The 20,499-nt window shown below is 44.4% G+C and overlaps 1 protein-coding gene and 1 long non-coding RNA gene across 2 annotated transcripts in view; both read left to right on the top strand.

The window, feature by feature from the left end:
- Positions 1 to 13,096, top strand: part of LOC129467502 (aspartate-rich protein 1-like) — a 172,960-nt gene extending 159,864 nt beyond the window's left edge. Inside the window, exons 14-18 of the mRNA XM_063622361.1 lie at positions 3,855 to 3,931; positions 5,673 to 5,694; positions 5,967 to 6,011; positions 8,344 to 8,420; positions 13,019 to 13,096. Of these exons, the coding sequence (XP_063478431.1) occupies positions 3,855 to 3,931; positions 5,673 to 5,694; positions 5,967 to 6,011; positions 8,344 to 8,420; positions 13,019 to 13,096 (299 nt within the window). The remainder of the gene's footprint in view (positions 1 to 3,854; positions 3,932 to 5,672; positions 5,695 to 5,966; positions 6,012 to 8,343; positions 8,421 to 13,018) is intronic.
- A 159-nt stretch (positions 13,097 to 13,255) lies between these two features.
- Positions 13,256 to 19,221, top strand: LOC134733537 (uncharacterized). The gene is made up of 3 exons (XR_010117122.1): positions 13,256 to 13,721; positions 14,024 to 14,065; positions 18,522 to 19,221. It is a non-coding gene; the product is annotated as an uncharacterized lncRNA (long non-coding RNA).
- Positions 19,222 to 20,499: the final 1,278 nt, after the last annotated feature.

Genomic DNA, 20,499 nt, shown 5'->3' on the forward strand with positions numbered 1-20,499 from the left:
GCAATATCCATCTCCTGGCCTCAATCAATTCTCCTGCCTCAGCCTCCTGAGTAGCTGGGATTACAGGCATGTGTCCCAATGCCCAGCTAATTTTTGTATTCTTAGTAGAGACGAAGTTTCACCATGTTGGCCAGGATGGTCTCAAACTCCTGACCTCAGGTAATCCGCCCACCTTGGCCTCCTGAAATGCTGGGATTACGGGTGTGAGCCACCAAGCCTGGCTTAAAGTAAGATGTTTAATGACAGTGTTGCAAGATCTGGTGTGTGATCGGCAGACACAGCCAGCACAGTTTCAACGCAATTTATCCCCTAGTGTGCAGGTCCCTCTCCTGGTTCGTCATAGGCTGAGTACTGTGGGGTCACAATCTTCCTGGGTGTTGCCTATTGATTGTTGGGGAAGGGCTTTAGGTATTTTTCTTGGGTTGTCTTACTGCATTTTGTTGCAGCCCCCAATGCACTGCCATCCTAGTCAGCTCAGGGCTCTTCAAGTAGTTGACTTATGACCTAAGTAGCTGGGCAGGCATAAGAACAGACAAAGTGAGCTATTTTGCAGGCTAGTAAACTTTCATCTTAGACTAAACTTCTTTGGTTCAAGTGAGGGCAACTAAGTGGGGAGGAGAGGGGGCCCAACAAGCAGGCATTGCCTATCCAAGCAGGAGCCTAGCATATACTATTTCTTCTGTGTTTTGCTGACCTAAACCGGTACAAGGCACTTTGTCTTAAAAATAAATCACTGTATACATTATTTCCTTCACCTGATTTCTTTTCTTCTCAACTTTGATATAAAAATATGACAAGGCACATTATGTACAACATACACAATTCTCTGTGAGGATAGAGTTCAGTGGGAGTTTCTTTTCATCTAATACATGACACACTAGGATTTTTTAAATGACAGCATCCATCATCAACTGTAATGCAGGGACATTTTCCTCCACACCAGTTTTTCTCCTTGGATTAGGCATTGTGCATTTACCAACCTAAATCAACCTCAAAGATAAATTCTGTGGGAAAAGCTCTTGTCTTTTCCACATGTGTCCTCTATGCTAGAATGTTTGGTCTTTGACCCTTGATTCAGCCACTGTTTTACAACTAGTTTTCTGAAGTCAACAAGAGACTAACAGATCTGTGTAAGGGGTGCAGCAGAATTGATCTGATCCTCATAGCACCTTCTTTTGTCTCGTTGCAGATTTTACCATCACCTGTCCAGGGTATGTACCTTGAACTAACTTTCTGAGAAACAAACTTGCTGGCTTTAATATTTAGAAACCTTAATCTGGGTCCCTGTTAAAAAATATTGGGGGTATGGTGAGAGTAAATGATTTTGCAAGTATACAACTATGACCAGAGGGGCTGTAGAAATGTCTGTGAACCCAGAGGACCAACCAGGAGATTTTATGTGAGCCAGTGTGTCTTCACCTGGAGTAGGAGCGGTTAGTGCACCTCTCACTGACTTATCCTGATGTTGAAGGTTCTAAAGAGTGGATTCTGGAGAATCTCAGCAGGGAAGAGGTTGCCTTTCCAGGTAGGCAACGAGACTTCAGGTGGGATCTAATAAAACGCATTTCCAGCAACCTTCAGGCTATACCTGCTGCTTGGGAGGCTGAGGGAGGGTGTAGAAAGAGAAAAAGTAAATATAAGCTGAGTTTGTTCTTTTCAGAGTTTAATGTCATCATTGTGAGAAGTACTGTGTTTATGGACTATTGAGTATCCTGTGTTTTCGATCACCTCTTCTTTATTATTTAAAGATTATCTTTCTGAGAACACCTGCTCTTTTCTGCCTCTGCCACTGCAAAATATCAGAGCCTTTGGTTTGGGATGCAGTTCTGTCACAGGCAGTCACTTAATCCTGGAGACAGAATTCTTCTACAGTGTGCCCAGATGCATAAGAGAAATGGATCCTCACCTTCTCAACTGTTAGGTGTCATGGCAGCACATTTGTCTGTCCTTGCTGTTTACCTCTGGTATCAAGACATCTCCCTGGGCATGCAGGACGGAATGAAAATTCACTCTGGGCTCACTGCAGAAGCTCCAGTGTCTTGGAATTGGAGGGAGAAGCACAGCATTGAGCACACTGTCAGCAATCCATTTCTTCATGTGAATGAGAATATACAGTTGTACCATCATTTTTGGAACAGGCTTTCCTTTCCCCATTGTGTATCCTTGGCACCTTTGTTGAAGATCAGCTGACTCTGTAAGTGTGCATTTAATTCTGGGCTCTCTATTCTATATCTGTGATACTTATGGGTGCCCCCATGCTAGAAGCATGCTGTCTGAATTTCTCTGTTTTTTTGTAGATTTCAATCCCATGAATGTGTGTCCTCCAACAGTATTCTTTTTCAACGTTATCATGGTCATTTGAGGCACATAAAAATTCATTAAAGTCTTAGGATTATCTTTTCCATTTCTGCACAGATGGCTGTTACCATTTTGATACCAGTTGTTGTTAGTCTGTAGATCGTTTGTGTAGTAGTGTGTGTTAGTCATGTTTAGTTTTCCTATCCATGAGTATGGGATGCCTTTTAACTTATTTGTACCTTCTTTACTCCCTAGAATCTTTATGTTGACAGCTCATAAGGTAGATTTAACATGACTAATAAAAATTTGTGAATTTTTTTTGGGGGGGATGGAGTCTTACTCTGTCATTAAGACAGTGGTGCAGTACCATGCTCTCTGCTCACTGCAACCTCTGCCTTCTGGGTTCAAGTGATTCTCCTGCCTTAGCCTCCCAGGTAACTGGGACTACAGGTGCATGCCATTACCCCTAACTAATTTTTTTGTGGTACAGACATCATTTTACCTTGTTGGCCAGAATCATCTCGATCTCTTGACTTCGTGATCTGCCTGCCTCAGCCTCCCAAAGTGCTGGGATTACAGGCATGAACCACTGGGCCCGGCCATATTTGTGATTTTTTTTTACCAATATTTTATATGTCTGAATGAATAGGCATCAAATAAAATTTTTTTGTAAGCTAGTTAACCAAAAAATCACCGCTGTACTCATGGACATTTTTTCATGAATTTGTTCATTTCTTTTGGTATATGTTTCCTCATTTCAGTAGATCATGTATATTTGAACCTGGAAACTTATCCTCATGGCAGAAGGTGTTCAGAGTCACGTCTCTCAGCTTCACTGGTGTAGGTAGAGCAGGCTCTGTGAGCTTGGCCTGTTTGAATGCAGCCTGATCTTTAGGGAATCTCCTCAGGAGAGTGACACAGGAGCTGCTGAAGGCCCTCATCACAGGGTCCTCATAGGTTTTGCACATACACCCTGGATCCAGAAGAAGACTTACAAAGAGGAAATCATGACTATTTCTAATTGTAGCTTTTTAATATTTAATTTTTAAAATTATCTTTATGAAAATGTGTGATTAATAGAATAATTTGGGTAAAATGGAATCCATTTTACCAATAAAATAGGCTTTTAATTAAGTAATAAATCCTTTAAAAGAGATGCTAAATGTAATATGACCGTTATTGGATCCTAGTGTACTGAGATGGTCTTGCATGTGTTAAGAAAATGCTGTTTGTTTAGAAGAGTTGAAAATATTTGAGAGGGAGGAAGGCACTCTTCCATTAACCCTTAATGTGCATTTTAGTTCCATTTTGGGTTGACTCTTTGTGTTGCTGCATCATGCGTCTAGTACAAGGCCAAGGCTTCCATGTCTGGTGGTCTGGTGTCTTTGTTGCTCCCCTCCTCTGCCATCCCTCTTCCACTCAGGAGAATACCCCAGCAATAACTCAGTCCATGCTTGTTAATCAATCACCTCCATACACCACATCCAGCAAAGCTCCCTGAGTGACCCACAGTCACAAACGACCAGGGCACTGATCTTTCCTCTGTGTCCTTCCAGCTTCTCCTGAGGACAACCTGAGTTTAATATGCCTACCACGAAGTGAAGATGATGACTGTGATCATGATGATGTCCAGGTAAGTCCTCCTTTCTTTGTCTTCTAAGGAAATGTTGGTTTTCTGATGTGAGAAACAAACTCGCCAGTCCAACCTGAAAGAATGGACTCAGGGAGCTGAAACAGCAAAAGTGAGATTTTCTTTCCTTATTTTCTTTCTTTTTTTTTTTTTTTTTTTTTTTTTTTTGAGACAGATTCTCGCTCAGTAGTTAGCCAGGCTGGAGTGCAGTGATGCAATCTTGGCTCAGTGCAACCTCCATCTCCTGGGCTCAATAAATTCTCCTGCCTCAGCCTCCCGAGTAGCTGGGATTATAGGCATATGTCCTCATGCCTAGCTAATTTTTGTTTTCTTAGTAGAGACGGGGTTTCACCATGTTGGCCAGGCTGGTCTCCAACTCCTGATCTTAGGTAATCTGCCCACCTTGGCCTCCTAAAGTGATGGGATTACAGGCCTGAGACACTATGCCTGGCTGAAAGTGAGACTTTTTTTTTTTTTTTTTTTTGAGACGGAGTCTCTCTGTGTCGCCCAGGCTGGAGTGCAGTGGCGCAATCTCGGCTCACGGCAAGCTCTGCCTCCCGCGTTCACGCCATTCTCCTGCCTCAGCCTCCCGAGTAGCTGGGACTACAGGTGCCTGCCACCACACCCGGTTAATTTTTTTTTTTTGTATTTTTAGTACAGATGGGGTTTCACCATGTTAGCCAGGATGGTCTCGATCTCCTGAACTCATGATCCACCCGCCTTGGCCTCCCAAAGTGCTGGGATTACAGGCGTGAGCCACCTCTCCCAGCTGAAAGAGAGACTTTTAATGACAGTGTTGCAAGAACCAGTGTCTCATGGGCAGACACACCCAGCAGTTTCAACAAGCAATTTATTCCCTAGTGTGCAGGTCCCTCCCCTGGTTCCTCATAGGCTGAGTACTGTGGGGTCACAATCTTCCTGGGTGTTGCCTATTGATTGTTGGGGAAGGGCTTTAGGTATTTTTCTAGGGTTATCTTACTGCATTTTGTTGCAGCCCACAATGCATTGCCATTCTAGTCAGCCCAGGGGCTCTTCAAGTATTTGACATATGAGCTAAGTAGCTGGGCAAGCTGATAAGAACAGACAAAGTGAGCTATTTTGCAGGGCAGTAAACTTTCATCTTAGACTAAACTTCTTTGGTTCAAGTGAGGGCAACTAAGCAGGGAGGAGAGGGGGCCCAACAAGCAGGCATTGCCCATCCAAGCAGGAGCCCAGCATATCCTATTTCTTCTGTGTTTTGCTGACCTAGACCAGTTCAAGGCACTTTGTGTTAAAAATAAATCACTGTATACATTATTTCCTTCACCTGATTTCTTTCCTTCTCAATTAACTTTGATATAAAAATATGACAAGGTACATTATGTACAACACACACAATTCTCTTTGTGAGGATGGAGTTCAGTGGGAGTTTCTTTTCATCTAATACATGACACACTAGGATGTTTTTAAATGACAGCATCCATCATCAGCTGTAATGCAGGGGCATTTTCCTCCACACCAGTTTTTCTCCTTGGATTAGGCATTGTGCGTTTACCAACCTAAATCAACCTCAAAGATAAATTCTGTGGGAAAAGCTCTTGTCTTTTCCACAGGTGTCCTCTATGCTAGAATGTTTGGTCTTTGACCCTTGATTCAGCCACTGTTTCACAACTAGTTTTCTGAAGTCATCAAGAGACTAACAGATCTGTGTAAGGGGTGCAGCACAATTGATCTGATCCTCACAGCATCTTTTGTCTCATTGCAGATTTTACCATCACCTGTCCGGGGTACGTACCTTGAACTAACTCACTTTCTGAGAAACAAACTTGCTGGCTTTAATATATAGAAACCTTAATCTGGGTTCCTGTTAAGAAAAATTGGGGGTGTGGTGAGAGGAAATGATTTTGCAAGCGTATAACTATGAGCAGGGGGCTGTAGAAATGTGTGTGAACCCAGAGGACCAACTAGGAGATTTTGTGTGAGCCAGTGTGTCTTCACCTGGAGTAGGAGAAGTGAGTGCACCTCTCACTGACTTATCCTGATATTGGTGGTTCTAAAGAGTGGATTCTGGAGAATCTCAGCAGGGAAGAGGATGCCTTTCCAGGTATGCAAGAAGACTTCAGGTGGGATCTAGTAAAAGAGCATTTTCAGCAACCTTCAGGTTATACCTGCTGCTTGGGAGGCTGAGGGAGGGTATAGAAAGAGAAAAAGAAAAAGTAAATATAAGCCGAGTTTGTTCTTTTCAGAGTTTAATGTCATCATGGTGAGAAGTACTAGGTTTATGGGCTTTTGAGTATCCTGTGTTTTTGATCACCTCCTCTTTGTTATTTAAAGATGATCTTTCTGAGAACACCTGCTCTTATTTGCCTCTTCCACTGCAAAATGTCAGAGCCTTTGGTTTGGGACACAGTTCTGTCATAGGCAGTTACTTTATCCTGGAGACAGAATTCTTCTGTGGTGTGCCCAGATGCATAGGAAAAATGGATCCTCACCTTATGAACTGTTAAGTTTCATGGCAGTACATTCATTTGTGTCCTTGCTGTTTACCTCTTGTATCAAGACATCTCTCTGGGCATGGAGGACGGAATGAAAATTCACTCTGGGCTCACTGCAAAAGGTCCAGTGTCTGGGAAATGGGGGGAGAAGCACAACCTTGAGCACACTGTCAGCATTCCATTTCTTCATTTGAATGAGAATATGCAGTTTTACCATCATTTGTGGAAGAGGCTTTCCTTTCCCCATTGTGTATTCTTGGCACCTTTGTTGAAGATCAGCTAACTCTGTATGTGTGCATTTAATTCTGGGCTCTCTATTCTGTATCTGTGATACTTACAGGTGCCCCCATGCTAGAAGCATGCTGTCTGAATTTCTGTTTTTTGTAGATTTCAATCTCATGAATGTGCGTCCTCCAACACTATTCTTTTTCAATGTTACCATGGTTATTTGAGGCACATAGAGATTCATTAAAGTCTTAGGATTATCTTTTCCATTTCTGCACAGATGGCTATTGCCAGTTTGATAGCAGTTGTTGTGAGTCTGTAGATCATTTGTGTAGTATTGTGTGTTAGTCATGTTTAGTCTTCCTATCCATGAATACGGGATGCCTTTCAACTTATTTGTACCTTCTTTAGTTTCTAGAATCTTTATGTTGACAGCTCATAAGTTAGATTCAACATGGCTAATATAAATTCGTGATTTTTTTATTGAGATGGAGTCTCACTCTGACACCATACAGGGATGCAGTGATGTGCTCCCAGCTCACAGCAACCTCCGTCTCCCAGGTTCAAGTGATTCTCCTGCCTTAGCCTTCAGAGTAGCTGAGACTACAGGCATGTGCCACCACGCCCAGCTAATTATTTTTTATTTTTAGTAGAGACGTGGTTTTACCATGTTGGCCAGGATGGTCTCAGTCTCTTGACCTCGTGATCTTCCCACCTTGGCCTCCAAAGGTGCTGGAATAACCGGCATGAGCCACCGCACCTGGCCAAGTTTGTGATTTGTTATACCAATATTTTATATGTCTGAATGAATAGGCATGAAATAAAAAATTTTAGGTAAGCTAGTTAATCAAAAAATCACCCCTGTACTCATGGACATTTTTTCATGAATGTGTTCATTTCTATTGGTATACGTTTCCTCATTTCAGTAATTCATGTATATTTGAACCTGGAAACTTATCCCTCATGGCAGAAAGCGTTCAGAGTCATGTCTCTCAGCTTCACTGGTGTAGGTAGAGGAGGCTCTGTGAGCTTGGCCTGTTTGAATGAAGCCTGATCTTTAGGGAATCTCCTCAGGGAGACTGTCACAGGAGCTGCTGAAGCCCCTGATCACAGGATCCCAATAGGTTTTGTTCACACATCCTGGTTCCAGAAGACGACTTACAAAGAAGAAATCATGACTTTTTAATTGTTGCATTTTAACATTTATTTTTTAAAATGATCTTTATGAAAAAGATGTGATTAATAGAATAATTTGGGTAAAATTGAATCCATTTTACCAATAAAACAGGCTTTTAATTAAGTAATAAATCCTTTAAAACAGATGGTAAATGTAATACCACCATGATTTAATTCTAGTGTACTGACATGGTCTTGAATATGTTGAGAAAATGCTGTTTGTTTAGAAGAGTTTCAAAACATTTGAGAGGGAGGAAGGCACTCTTCCATTAACCCTTAGTGTGCTTTTTAGTTCCATTTTGGCTTGACTCTTTTGTGTTGCTGCGTGATGCCTCTAGCACAAGGCCAAGGCCTCCATGTCTCGTGTCTTTGCTGCTCCCCTCCTCTGCCATCCCTCTTCCACTCAGGGGAATAGCCCAGCAATAACTCAGTCCATGCTTGTTAATCAATCACCTCCATACACCACATCCAGCAAAGCTCCCTGAGTGACCCACAGTCACAAACAACCAGGGCACTGATCTTTCCTCTGTATCCTTCCAGCTTCTCCTGAGGACAACCTAATTTTAATATGCCTACCACAAAGTGAAGATGATGACTGTGATGATGATGATGTCCAGGTAAGACCTCCTTTCTTTGTCTTCTAAGGAAATGTTGGTTTTCTGACGTGAGAAACAAACTCACCAGTCTAAACCCAAAGAATGGACTCAGGGAGCTGAAAAACAGCAAAAGTGAGATTTTCTTTGATTATTATTTTTCTTTCTTTTCTTTTCTTTTCTTTTCTTTTTCTTTTTCTTTTTCTTTTCTTTTTTTTTTTTGAGACAGATTCTCCCTCAGTTAGCCAGGCTGGAGTGCAGTGGTGCAATGTTGGCACAGTGCAACCTTCATCTCCTGGCCTCAATCAATTCTCCTTCTTCAGCCTCCTGAGTAGCTGGGATTACAGGCATGTGTCTCCATGCCCAGCTAATTTTTATATTCTTAGTAGAGACTGGGTTTTACCATGTTGGCCAGGCTGGTCTCGAACTCCTGACCTTAGGTAATCCGCCCACCTCAGCCTCCAGAACTACTGGGATTACAAGGGTGAGCCACTGCGCCTGGCCGAAAGTGAGACTTTTAATGACAGTATTGCAAGATCTGGTGTCTGATTGGGCAGACACACCCAGCACAGTTTCAACAAGCAATTTATCCCCTAGTGTGCAGGTCCCGCCCCTGGTTCCTCATACGCTGAGTACTGTGGGGTCACAATCTTCCTGGGTGTTGCCTACTGATTTTTGGGGAGAGGCTTTAGGCATTTTTCTAGGGTTGTCACTGCATTTTTTTGTAGCCCACAATGCATTGCCATCCTACTCAGCTCAGGGGCTCTTCAAGTATTTCACTTACGACCTAAGTAGCTGGGCAGCCTGATAAGAACAGACAAAGTGAGCAGTTTGTAGGCTAGTAAACTTTCATCTTAGACTAATCTTCTTTGGTTGAAGTGAGTGCAACTAAGTGGGGAGGAGGGGGCGACCAAGAAGCAGGCATTGCCCATCTGAGCAGGAGCCTAGTATTTCTTCTGTACTTTGCTGACCTAAACCGGTTCAAGGCACTTTCTCTTAAAAATGGACCACTGTATATGTTTTTTTAAAAATTTCTTTCCGGCCGGGCGCGGTGACTCAAGCCTGTAATCCCAGCACTTTGGGAGGCCGAGGCGGGTGGATCACGAGGTCAGGAGATCGAGACCATCCTGGCTAACACGGTGAAACCCCGTCTCTACTAAAAAATACAAAAAATTAGCCGGGCGTGCTGGCGGGCGCCTGTGGTCCCAGCTACTCGGGAGGCTGAGGCAGGAGAATGGCGTGAACCCAGGAGGTGGAGGTGGAGGTGAGCCGAGATCGCGCCACCGCACTCCAGCCTGGGGGACAGAGAAAGACTCCGTCTCAAAAAAAAAAAAAAAAAAAAAAAAAAAAAAAAAAAAATTTCTTTCCCTCTCAATTAATTTTGATATAAAAATATGACATGACACATTATGTACAACATACACAACTCTGTGAAGATGGAGTTTAGTGGAGTTTCTTTTCATCTAATACATGACACACTAGGATGTTTTTAAATGACAGCATCCATCATCAACTGCAATGCAGAGGCATTTTCCTCCACACCAGTTTTTCTCCTTGGATTAGGCATTGTGCATTTACCAACCTAAATCAACCTCAAAGATAAATTCTGTGGGAAAAGCTCTTGTCTTTTCCACAGGTGTCCTCTATGCTAGAATGTTTTGTCTTTGACCCTTGACTCAGCCACTGTTTCACAACTAGTTTTGTGAAGTGATCAAGAGACTAACGTGTCTGTGTAAGGGGTGCAGCAGAATTGATCTGATTCTTATAGTATCTTCTCTTGTCTCATTGCAGATTTTACTATCACCTATCCAGGGTATGTACCTTGAACTAACTCATTTTCTGAGAAATAAACTTGCTGGCTTTAATACATAGAAACCTTAATCTGGGTTCTTGTTAAAAAACATTGGGGGGTCTGGTGAGAGCAAATGATTTCCCAAGTGTATAACTATGAGCAGAGTGGCTGTAGAAATGTGTGTGAACCCAGAGGACCAACCAGGAGATTTTGTGTGAGCCAGTGTGTCTTCACCTGGAGTAGGAGAAGTGAGTGCACCTCTCACTGACTTATCCTGATATTGGTGGTTCTAAAGAGTGGATTCTGGAGAATCTCAGCAGGGAAGAGGATGCCTTTCCAGGTAGGCAACGAGACTTCAGGTGGGATCTAATAAAACAGCATTTCCAGCAACGTTCACCTTATACCTGCTGCATGGGAGGCTGACGGAGGGTGTAGAAAGAGAAAAAGGAAAAGTAAATATAAGCCAAGTTTGTTCTTTTCAGAGTTTAATGTCATCATGGTGAGAAGTACTATGTTTTTAAGTATCCTGTGTTTTCGATCACCTCTTCTTTATTATTTAAAGATGACTTTTCTGAGAACACCGGCTCTTTTCTGCCTGTGCCACTGCAAAATGTTAGAGCCTTTGGTTTGGGATGCAGTTCTGTCACAGTCAGTTACTTAATCCTGGAGACAGAATTCTTCTGTGGTGTGCGCAGATGCTTAGGAGAAATGGATCCTCACCTTATGAACTATTAGGTTTTACGGCAGCAGAGTCATTTCTCTGTCCTTGCTGTTTACCTCTGGTATCAAGAGCTCTTCCTAGGTGTAGAGGACAGAATGAAAATTCACTCGGGACTCACTGCAAAAGCTCATGTCTTGGAAATGGAGGGAGAAGCACAGCATTGAGCACACTGTCAGCAATCCATTTCTTCATGTGAATGAGAATATACAGTTGTACCATCATTTTTGGAACAGGCTTTCCTTTCCCCATTGTGTATCCTTGGCACCTTTGTTGAAGATCAGCTGACTCTGTAAATGTGCATTTAATTCTGGGCTCTCTATTCTGTATCTGTGATACTTATGGGTGCCCCCACGCTAGAAGCATGCTGTCTGAATTTCTCTGTTTTTTGTAGATTTCAATCTCATGAATGTGCGTCCTCCAACACTATTCTTTTTCAATGTTACTATGGTTATTTGAGGCACATAAAAGTTCATTAAAGTCTTAGGATTAACTTTTCCATTTCTGCACAGATGGCTGTTAGAAGTTTGATAGCAGTTGTTGTGAGTCTGTAGATCATGTGTGTAGTATTGTGTGTTAGTCATGTTTAGTCTTCCTATCCATGAATACGGGATGCCTTTCAACTTATTTGCACCTTCTTTACTTTCTAGAATCTTTATGTTGACAGCTCATAAGGTAGATTTAACATGAGTAATAAAAATTAGTGATTTTTTTTTTTGGACGGAGTCTTACTCTGTCATTAGACAGGGTTGCAGTAATTGATCTCTGCTCATTGCAACCTCCGCGTTATTCGTTCAATTGATTCTCCTGCCTTAGCCTCTCGAGTAGCTGGGACTACAGGCATGTGCCATCACCCCCAGCTAATTTTTTTTTATTTTTAGTGGAGACATGGTTTTACCGTGTTGGCCAGAATGATCTCGATGTCTTGAACTCGTGATCTGACCCCCTCGGCCTCCCAAAGTGCTGGAATAACAGGCATGAGCCACCATGCCCAGGCAAATTTGTGATTTTTTTATAGCAATATTTTGTTTATCTGACTGAATAGGGATCAAATAAAAATTTTTTGTAAGCTAGTTAAGCAAAAAATCACCCGTGTACTCATGGAAATTTTTTCCTGAATTTGTTCATTTTTATTGTTATACATTTCCTCATTTCAGTAGATCATGTATATTTGAACCTGGAAACTTATCCTCATGGCAGAAAGTGTTCAGAGTCACGTCTCTCAGCTTCACTGGTGTAGGTAGAGCAGGTTTTGTGAGCTTGGCCTGTTTGAATGCAGCCTGATCTTTAGGGAATCTCCTCAGGGAGAGTGACACAGGAGCTGCTGAAGCCCCTGATCACAGAGGCCCAGTAGGTTTTGTGCACACACCCTGCTTCCAGAAGAAGACTTACAAAGAGGAAATCATGACTATTTTTAATTGTAGCATTTTAATATTTAATTTTTAAAATTATTTCTATAAAAAAAGTGTGCTTAATAGAATAATTTGGGTAAAATTGAGTCCATTTCATTAACAAAATAGGCTTTTAATCAAATAAAATTTTTTTAAACAGATGCTAAATGAAGCACTATCATAATTGGATCCCAGTGTACTGACACGGTGTTGAATATGTTAAGAAAATGCTGTTTGTTTAGAAGAGTTTTAAAACATTTGAGAGGGAGGAAGGCACTCTTCCATTAACCCTTACTGTGCGTTTTAGTTCCATTTTGGGTTGAACGTTTTTTTTTTTTGGGGGGGGGACGGAGTCTTGCTCTGTCGCCCAGGCTGGAGTGCAGTGGCGCAATCTCACCTCACTGCAAGCTCCGCCTCCCGGGTTCACGCCATTCTCCTGCCTCAGCCTCTCTGAGTAGCTGGGACTACAAGCGCCCGCCACCACGTCCGGCTAATTTTTTGTATTATTAGTAGAGACGGGGTTTCACCATGGTCTCGATCTCCTGACCTCGTGATCCGCCAGCCTCGGCCTCCCAAAGTGCTGGGATTACAAGCGTGAGCCACCGCGCCCGGCCTGGGTTGAATGTTTTGTGTTGCTGCATGATGCCTCTAGTACAAGGCCAAGGCCTCCATGTCTCATGTCTTCCCTGCTCCCCTTTTCTGCCAACCCTCTTCCACTCAGGGGAATAGCCCAGCATCCACTCGGTTTAGGCTTGTTAATCAATCGCCTCCATACAGCACATCCAGCAAAGCTCCCTGAGTGGCTTACAGTCTCAAACAACCAGGACACTGATCTTTCCTCTGTGTCCTTCCAGACTGGCCAGAGGACCGCCTGTTTTTAAGATGCTTACCACGATACAAAGATGAAGATGATGATGATGATGTTGATGCCCACGTAAGACGCCCCTTTTTTTGTCTTCTATGGCAATGTTGCTTTCCTGATTCCTTTACTTCTCAATTAATTTTGATATGAAAATCTGACAATGCACATTATGTACACTGTACACTATTCTCTTTGTGGGGCTGGAATTCCGTAGGAGTGTCTTCCCAACTTATATGTGGTCCACTAGGGTGCTTTTAAATGACAGCATCCATTATCAACTGGAATACTGAGGCATTTTCCACAACACCAGTTTTCCTCCTTGGATTAAGCATTGTGCATTTGCATTTAAAGGTAAATTCTGCAAATAGAGGTCTTGTTTTTCTATAGCTATCCTCTGTGCTAGTCTTTGGGGGACTTTGACCTATGGCTCAATCACTATACTGCCTTCTGGTTTTTTATCGTTGTCCAGAGAATAACAGATCTGTGTGAAACGCACAGCAGAATCTGATTCTCATAATGTTTTCTTTTACATAATTGCAGATAACAGCTCAGAAAGAAAGCGGTATGTACCATGAAATAACTCACTTCCCGAGGGAAAAACTTGCTAGCTTCAGTGTATAGAAACGTGATTCTGGGTTCCTGCTGGGAAAGAGGCTTGGGGTTCTCGTGAAAGTAATTCTGCCAGTATAGAACTCTGACCCGAGAAGCTGTAGGAAGGTTTGTCGACCCAGAAGAAAGATGCGGGGATCATGTGTGAAGCAGCGTGGAGTGGGAGACTAGCCCATCACTCAGCTTCAGCTAAAGTAGGAGGAGTGGGGGAGTCACTCTGTCTAATGACTTATCCTGGTGTTTTTGTTTCTAAAGACCTGACGCTGGAGAGTCTAAGTGACGAGGAGATTCATCCAGGTAGGGAACTACGTGCCAGGAAAAACCCAATGGGAAAAGGTTCCCAGGAGCCTCCAGGTTATCCCTGCTGCTTGTGAGGAGGGGCTGAAGGAGGGGGTATGAAATCAGAAAGAAAATGGAAATATGTGTGAGGTCTGGCTTGTTGTTTTCAGAGTTTCTTGGCATCATGGTAAGAACTGTCTCTATGGGCTATGAGGGTGCTGCATTCGTGAGAGATTGTCTTTGCAGTGCACCTGCTCTTTTCTGCCTGTGGAACATCAGAGCCTTTGGTTTGGATTAGTCAACACCCCTTGGGCTTAAGCACTGGGTGTCATCTGTGATGAAGGGAGTCTGGGGGATACAACTCTCTCCCAGGCATTTCCTGGAACCTAGAGAAACAGTTCTTCTGCTGTGTGCCAAGGGGAAATCGAGAATCACCCTCTGAACTTTCAGGACTTGTTAATGCACATTCATGTTTCTGTCCTCACTGTGCGCTCCTGGATTAAAGGGATCTCCCAGGGTGGATGGCGGAGTGCATATTCACTCTGGGCTCACTGGTAAAACTCCAGTCTCCTTTGAAGGGAGGAGGAAAGTTTGACCTTGAGCACATTTCCAGCCTCCACTTCCCAACCGAGTCACAGATTCTGAGATGTGGCTTCTTTCTCCCAGTTCTCTAATTTTTTGGGAAGCCAAAAGTTCCTTCCCACAAAAGTTAGTATCACACTATTTCCTGTCTTCAAAAATTTGGCTTTGGTTTTGTTCTCTGAGTTGATATTCATCACTTAAGTTCTAGACCTTTTTTTTTTTTTTGAGATGGAGTCTCACTGTGTCGCCCAGGCTGGAATACAGTGGCACGATCTCGGTTCACTGCAAGCTCCGCCTCCCGGATTCTCGCCATTCTCCTGCCTCAGCCTCCCGAGTAGTGGGGACTACAGGCGTCCACCACCATGCCTGGCTAATTTTTTGTATTTTTGGTAGAGACAGGGTTTCACCGTGGTGGCCAGGCTAGTCACGAACTTCTCAGCTCAGACGATCTGCCCGCCTCAGCCTCCCTAAGTGCTCGGATTATAGGCATGAACCACCATGCCTGGCCAGGGTTATTTTTAATATAATTGTGGCTATCTCAAGTAATGGTGCTTTTGAGTATTTTTGTCAGTGGTTTTGGAATAATACCAGCACTCACTTCCATGGAGTAGACTGTAAGGAGGGGGCATATCTTTCATTGTCATAAATAATGCGAAACTTTTTCCAAAATGATGACACCAATTCATGCTCCTCTAACAGCATATGTGAGTAGCCATTTCCCCAAATCCTTGTGGACTCTTAGTTTTATCTCTTTCTAAAAATTCCATCACTGTGGTTAGTCTTTCATTTGTATAACATATTACTTAAGATGTTTACCAAAAAGAAATATTGTTTTACTCTAATGATACAGCGCAGTAGGTTTGTTTACACTCGCCTCATCACAGACATGTAAGTAATGCATTGCACCGACATTCCAACAGTTACGACTTTACTAGGCAAAAGGGAATTTTCAGCTTTGTTATAATCTTACGGGACCACTGTTATATATGTGTTCTGTCATTGGCCAAAATGTCATTCTGCCACATATGACTGTAGTTAATAAGCAGGTGCTTAAGTTATAAGAATGAAAAATGAAAATAAGAATGAACAGAGATAAATTGAGTATCAGATACTATAGGGCACTTTTCTATGTTGCCTCCTTGAAGTGTTACAATCACTTTGAGAAAGAATTAGTTTTGCTATAGTCATTATGCAGATGAGGAATGTGAGTCTCAGTTAAGTAAATGCCTCACGAGACACACCAAGAGCTGGATCTCTTTAACGCCAAAGGCTAATCTATAAACTAATATGCTACACCACCTGTAGTGGCAGAGTAGACTTACCATAAAATGAAATTTGCTTCCACAGCTGGGCATGTGAGCTCAGTGAGGCTGGTGTTACCCATTGCTCCACAGGTCAGAAATTGGTCTTGCTGAAACTTGGCTGTAGAAGCTCTTGGCTCAGAGTGAAAAGTTACTGACAGGTTATGTGAGTGCAATTGAAGGATTATGCATCCATAGAGCATGTGGTTGTTCTCGTGGAATGAGAACAGAGAGAATCAAAGAAAATCACCCAGAGAGAGACTCCGTCTCAAAAAAAAAAAAAAAATGCCCATCTAATAGGTTAAAAATTAGATACAGTCAACCACACAGAGTGAAAAGTTACTGACAGGTTATGTGAGTGCAATTGAAGGATTATGCATCCATAGAGCATGTGGTTGTTCTCGTGGAATGAGAACAGAAAGAATCAAAGAAAATCACCCAGAGAGAGACTCCGTCTCAAAAAAAAAAAAATGCCCATCTAATAGGTTAAAAATTAGATACAGTCAACCACACTGGGTCTTACTGTGTAAAAAAAAAATATGCTTTTTGATAGTGACAGGAACAAAGAAAAAAATTTAAAAAGTTGATGTGTTCTATGTGGGACTGTGGAATAAACTGCTTTTAAATAGAATTTTGTATGAAGTTCTTTAGGCAATTAGTAAAAATGGAAACCTAATGGCAGGGAGCAGCCAGGACCACAGTTGCCTGTGGATGCAGAGACTGTGGTGGAGCCTGGAATGCACCAAAGACTGCCCCACGGGTAGTCAGTTCAGTGGCAGCATCGCTAATTTTCTGATCGGGAGGCACCCCAGTAGCACATGGAGAGAACGGGGAGGCCTAAGATGAGTCCGGACCATGGAAGGTCTCCAGTGAGGGGATCTTGGAAGATGTGAAAAGCATCCTGGAGGGGCAGGTAGCCCTGCAGCTTAGCGGTCCAGTTTCCCTCACTGGTCTGACTTGGTATGGCATAGAGGTGCTCACACAGCAGCCCCCAGTATCCTCCCACTTCCCTAAAGGCTTAAACATACCGTGACATGTATCAGTTTCTAAAAGAGCACAATAGCACATTAGTGAAAAACCAAAATTGCAGAGAAGTGGCCTCATTTCCTGGAAATGATTCAGGGAGGGGGAGGTGGTGAGGCTCCACTGGGGAAATGCTCATGACCAAAGAAAGATGAGGCCTGAGGACTGTTGGTTGGGCTCAGCCACATGGAGACCACGTCGTGCCCTACAAGAGCAATCTGGTGGTGTGGTGCTGCGGAGGGGAGAGGGCCACGGCCACAGAGCCTGTGCAGGGATTCAGAACCAGAGGGCTCCTCAGAACAGGCACAGGAGATGGTTTCTAAGGACGTGTCACACTCCAGTGAGGGCATGAGGGGCAGGGAGGGAGGAAAGCAGCCCCACATAGGGGGACGCCCAGGGAGGGGAAGCAGGTCTCGGGAGAGCTAGGTTTCAGTCCAAGCAAGAAAGGAAAGAATGTTCCAGGGAGAGGCTGAGGCCCTGGGGCCTCCAGAGGGCTTGGAAAAAAGGTTTCAGCAGATGGGGTCAGAAAAGGAGTATTCAGGGCCTTGAGGGGGAAGTGAGCTGAGCTTCTTGCAGCCCCTGATGCAAACAGGGATGAAGGACATAATGACATTAGTCCCAAGTCTGAGGCAGAAAGCGGTGAGGAGGCTGTGAGTTTGGGGAAGGGAGGGAAGGGCCTGGCTGGGAGAAGGCAGGGTTCTGGGCCCTCTACGGTCCTGCCAGGGAAGGTCAGAGCCCAGAGAGGCCCAGGGCTCCCTCCTTGCACCTGCACAAACAGCTGTACCCCTGGTCAGGGGGGTGCTCTGTAGACTGCTGTGGAGTGAGGGAGCAGCTTCTCCTGGGCATAGGACCCCAGACACCTGCAGGATGCAGGGCTCCAGGCTCCCTCAGATGCCTGCTGATGGGTCTCCTCTGAGGGGCCGTAAACTGGCTTCCTGGGTACCCACAATGTACAAGGCACTTGTTTTCAGCATAATGCACCCGGCACTGCCAAAATCATACCCATTTATGATAGGCACAATTACTATCCCCACTTTAGAGCTAGGAAAACTGAGGCACTGAGCAGTTAATCAGCTTGCCCCAGGCTCCACAAACAGTGTAGAGCTGGGGTCTCAACACAGCAGCCTCCCTCCATAGTGTGGGCTTATAGCCACTGGCTGTCCCTCTGCCCTTGTCCACCCTCAGCTGTCTGGGGTGTCAGTTTGTGCCTTTGGGCTACAGTTGAATTACCCGTTGCCTCTTCCAGGCTGGCTCCCATACCTCTCCCGGCAGCAGCTTAAATCCCAGAAGCTGATACTGGTAAATGGGCCTTGGAGAATGGAGGCAAGGGTGTGGTGCTCAGGACTTCTAGGTCCCAACATAGGCTGTGTTCCTGGCCCTCCCCTTGTAACAGAGGCACCTCTGTCCCTGGCTGATGAGTTCCCACATCTCTAATTTCTCCTCAGCCTGGACTGCAGAGGCGGGAGCGCAGAGATGCTGGTGTGGAGGCTGCTTAGTGGGATGATATCATAGAGCACAAAGCTGGGAGCCTGCTGTCACTGAAAAGGGATTGTCTCTTCTTCATCCAGAGTGAAGCCCTTCTGTGGAGCTGACCAGGGTGCTGGCCCAAAGGACAGGCCAGCGCGTGCTACAGAGACATCTGAGGGAGGATCAAGCTCTGCAATCAGCGGTCTTCCCTGGCTTGGCCTAGAGAAATGATGGCGACTTTCCTGTGATTCCTAGGCTCCCCTCCTGGACAGCACCAGGAATGTGCCTTCGAGGCGGCTGGGCTTCAGGCCAGCCTGGGGGCGTGCTTGGGTGACTTTGGAGAATGCAGCTGTTTGCTGGGAAGATCTTAAGGAGGAAACCAGAACCTCTCCCTGTCCCGAACTCTCATCCTTGGAGGAGCCTGTTAGGACAGAGTCTTCCTCAGTTATAAGAACCTGCATCGGGTTTCGCCTTTTGCCTTTCTTCTTGCCATCCACGATGCGGATGGGGTAGACCTGGCTGAGCAGAACCACATCCAGCCACACCCCATGGGTCAATCCCTGGAATTTCTGAAACCTGGGTGGTGCCTGGTGCAGCTGAGTTCCTTCCTTCCCCCAGCCCAAGTTCCTGCCCCCAGCATTGTCCCTGGAGGTCTCAGTCCTGCTGTCTACATTCTGAGGAAAACTCTTGGCCCCAGCAGGGAGCAAAACTCCAAGGCCACCTGCCACCCACCCCCTGTAACTGTGCTCCGGGAACAGAAAGTGCCATTCCAACTTGAAATAAAGAGACTGAGCGCATTTATTCAGGTGCAGAGGTGGCTGATCAGGTCTGACCCAATGAGGGGCTCAGGGTTTCCACTCAATGACATTGATGGAGATCTGGGTCACCTGCTATAAGGCCTCGTTTTCCTAAGCCTTGCTGTCAGAGTCCTCCTCAAGGACACGGAAGGTGTACACATGGGCCTGCACGACCTTGCAGCCCTCAGGGGCCTCTGGCAGCATGGTGAGGGCCTTGGTGGCCTTCAGGCACACCCTGCCCATGCGTGAGTGTAGCAGCTTCAGGAGCAAGCTGATGGCTTGTGCTTCCAGTAGGGGGAGGTAAAATTAACTATGTTACGTCCATGGTAGGGAACATTAAACATTTAAGGTATGTTTTTGACAACTGTAATGACATAACAAACATTTTAAAACATTTAAACATTTGAAATATTTCTATTTTAATTTACAGTAAAGTTTACTGTTTTTGGTGTAGCTAATAAAACCTAGTATAATTTTTTAAATATCATTGACTCATGTAACTATCACAACTGAAATACAGAATATTTCCATCACCACCCCCAAATTTCTCTAAGCACCCCTTTTTTAGAGACACAGTCTCACTCTGTCACCCAGACTGGTGTGCAGAGGTGCAATCTCGGCTCATTGCAACCTCCGCCTCCTGGGTTCAAGTGATTCTCTTGCTTCAGCCTCTCGAGTAGCTGGAATTACATGTGTGTGTCACCACACCCAGGTAATTTTTGTATTTTTAGTAGGGACAGGGTTTCGCCATGTTGGCCAGGCTGGTCTCAAATTCCTGGCCCCAAGTGACCCACCTGCCTCAGCCTCCCACAGTGCTGGGATTACAGGGGTGAGCCACTGTCTCAGCCCTTATGTTCCTTTTGTAGTCAAACCCTTTCTGTACCCCAACCATGGCAACCACTGATCTCTTTCTGACCCTATAGTCTTGCTTTTTACAGAATATCATAGAAATGCAAACGTAAAGGATGTGACTGTTTTTTAAATTAAACTTTTTATTTTGAGATAATTGTAACTTCTCATGCAGTTGTGAGGAATAATACAGAGGGATCCCAGGTACTCAGGCCAGTTCCCTTAAGATTAACACCTAGCAGCTACAGTAACAGATCACAGCCAGGATACTGACACTGATACAGCAAGAAAGGGAACGCTTCCCTCCCAAACATCCCTCATGTTGCCCTTTCACAGGAACACTCACTTGCCACTGTCCCAAACCCCTCCTTAGCCCCTGGCAACCACTAATTTGGTCTCCACTTGTGTAATTTTGTCATTTCAAGCTCACGCT

This window comes from Symphalangus syndactylus, chromosome 18 (assembly GCF_028878055.3).
Source record: "Symphalangus syndactylus isolate Jambi chromosome 18, NHGRI_mSymSyn1-v2.1_pri, whole genome shotgun sequence".
NCBI classification, from domain to species: Eukaryota; Metazoa; Chordata; class Mammalia; order Primates; family Hylobatidae; genus Symphalangus; species Symphalangus syndactylus.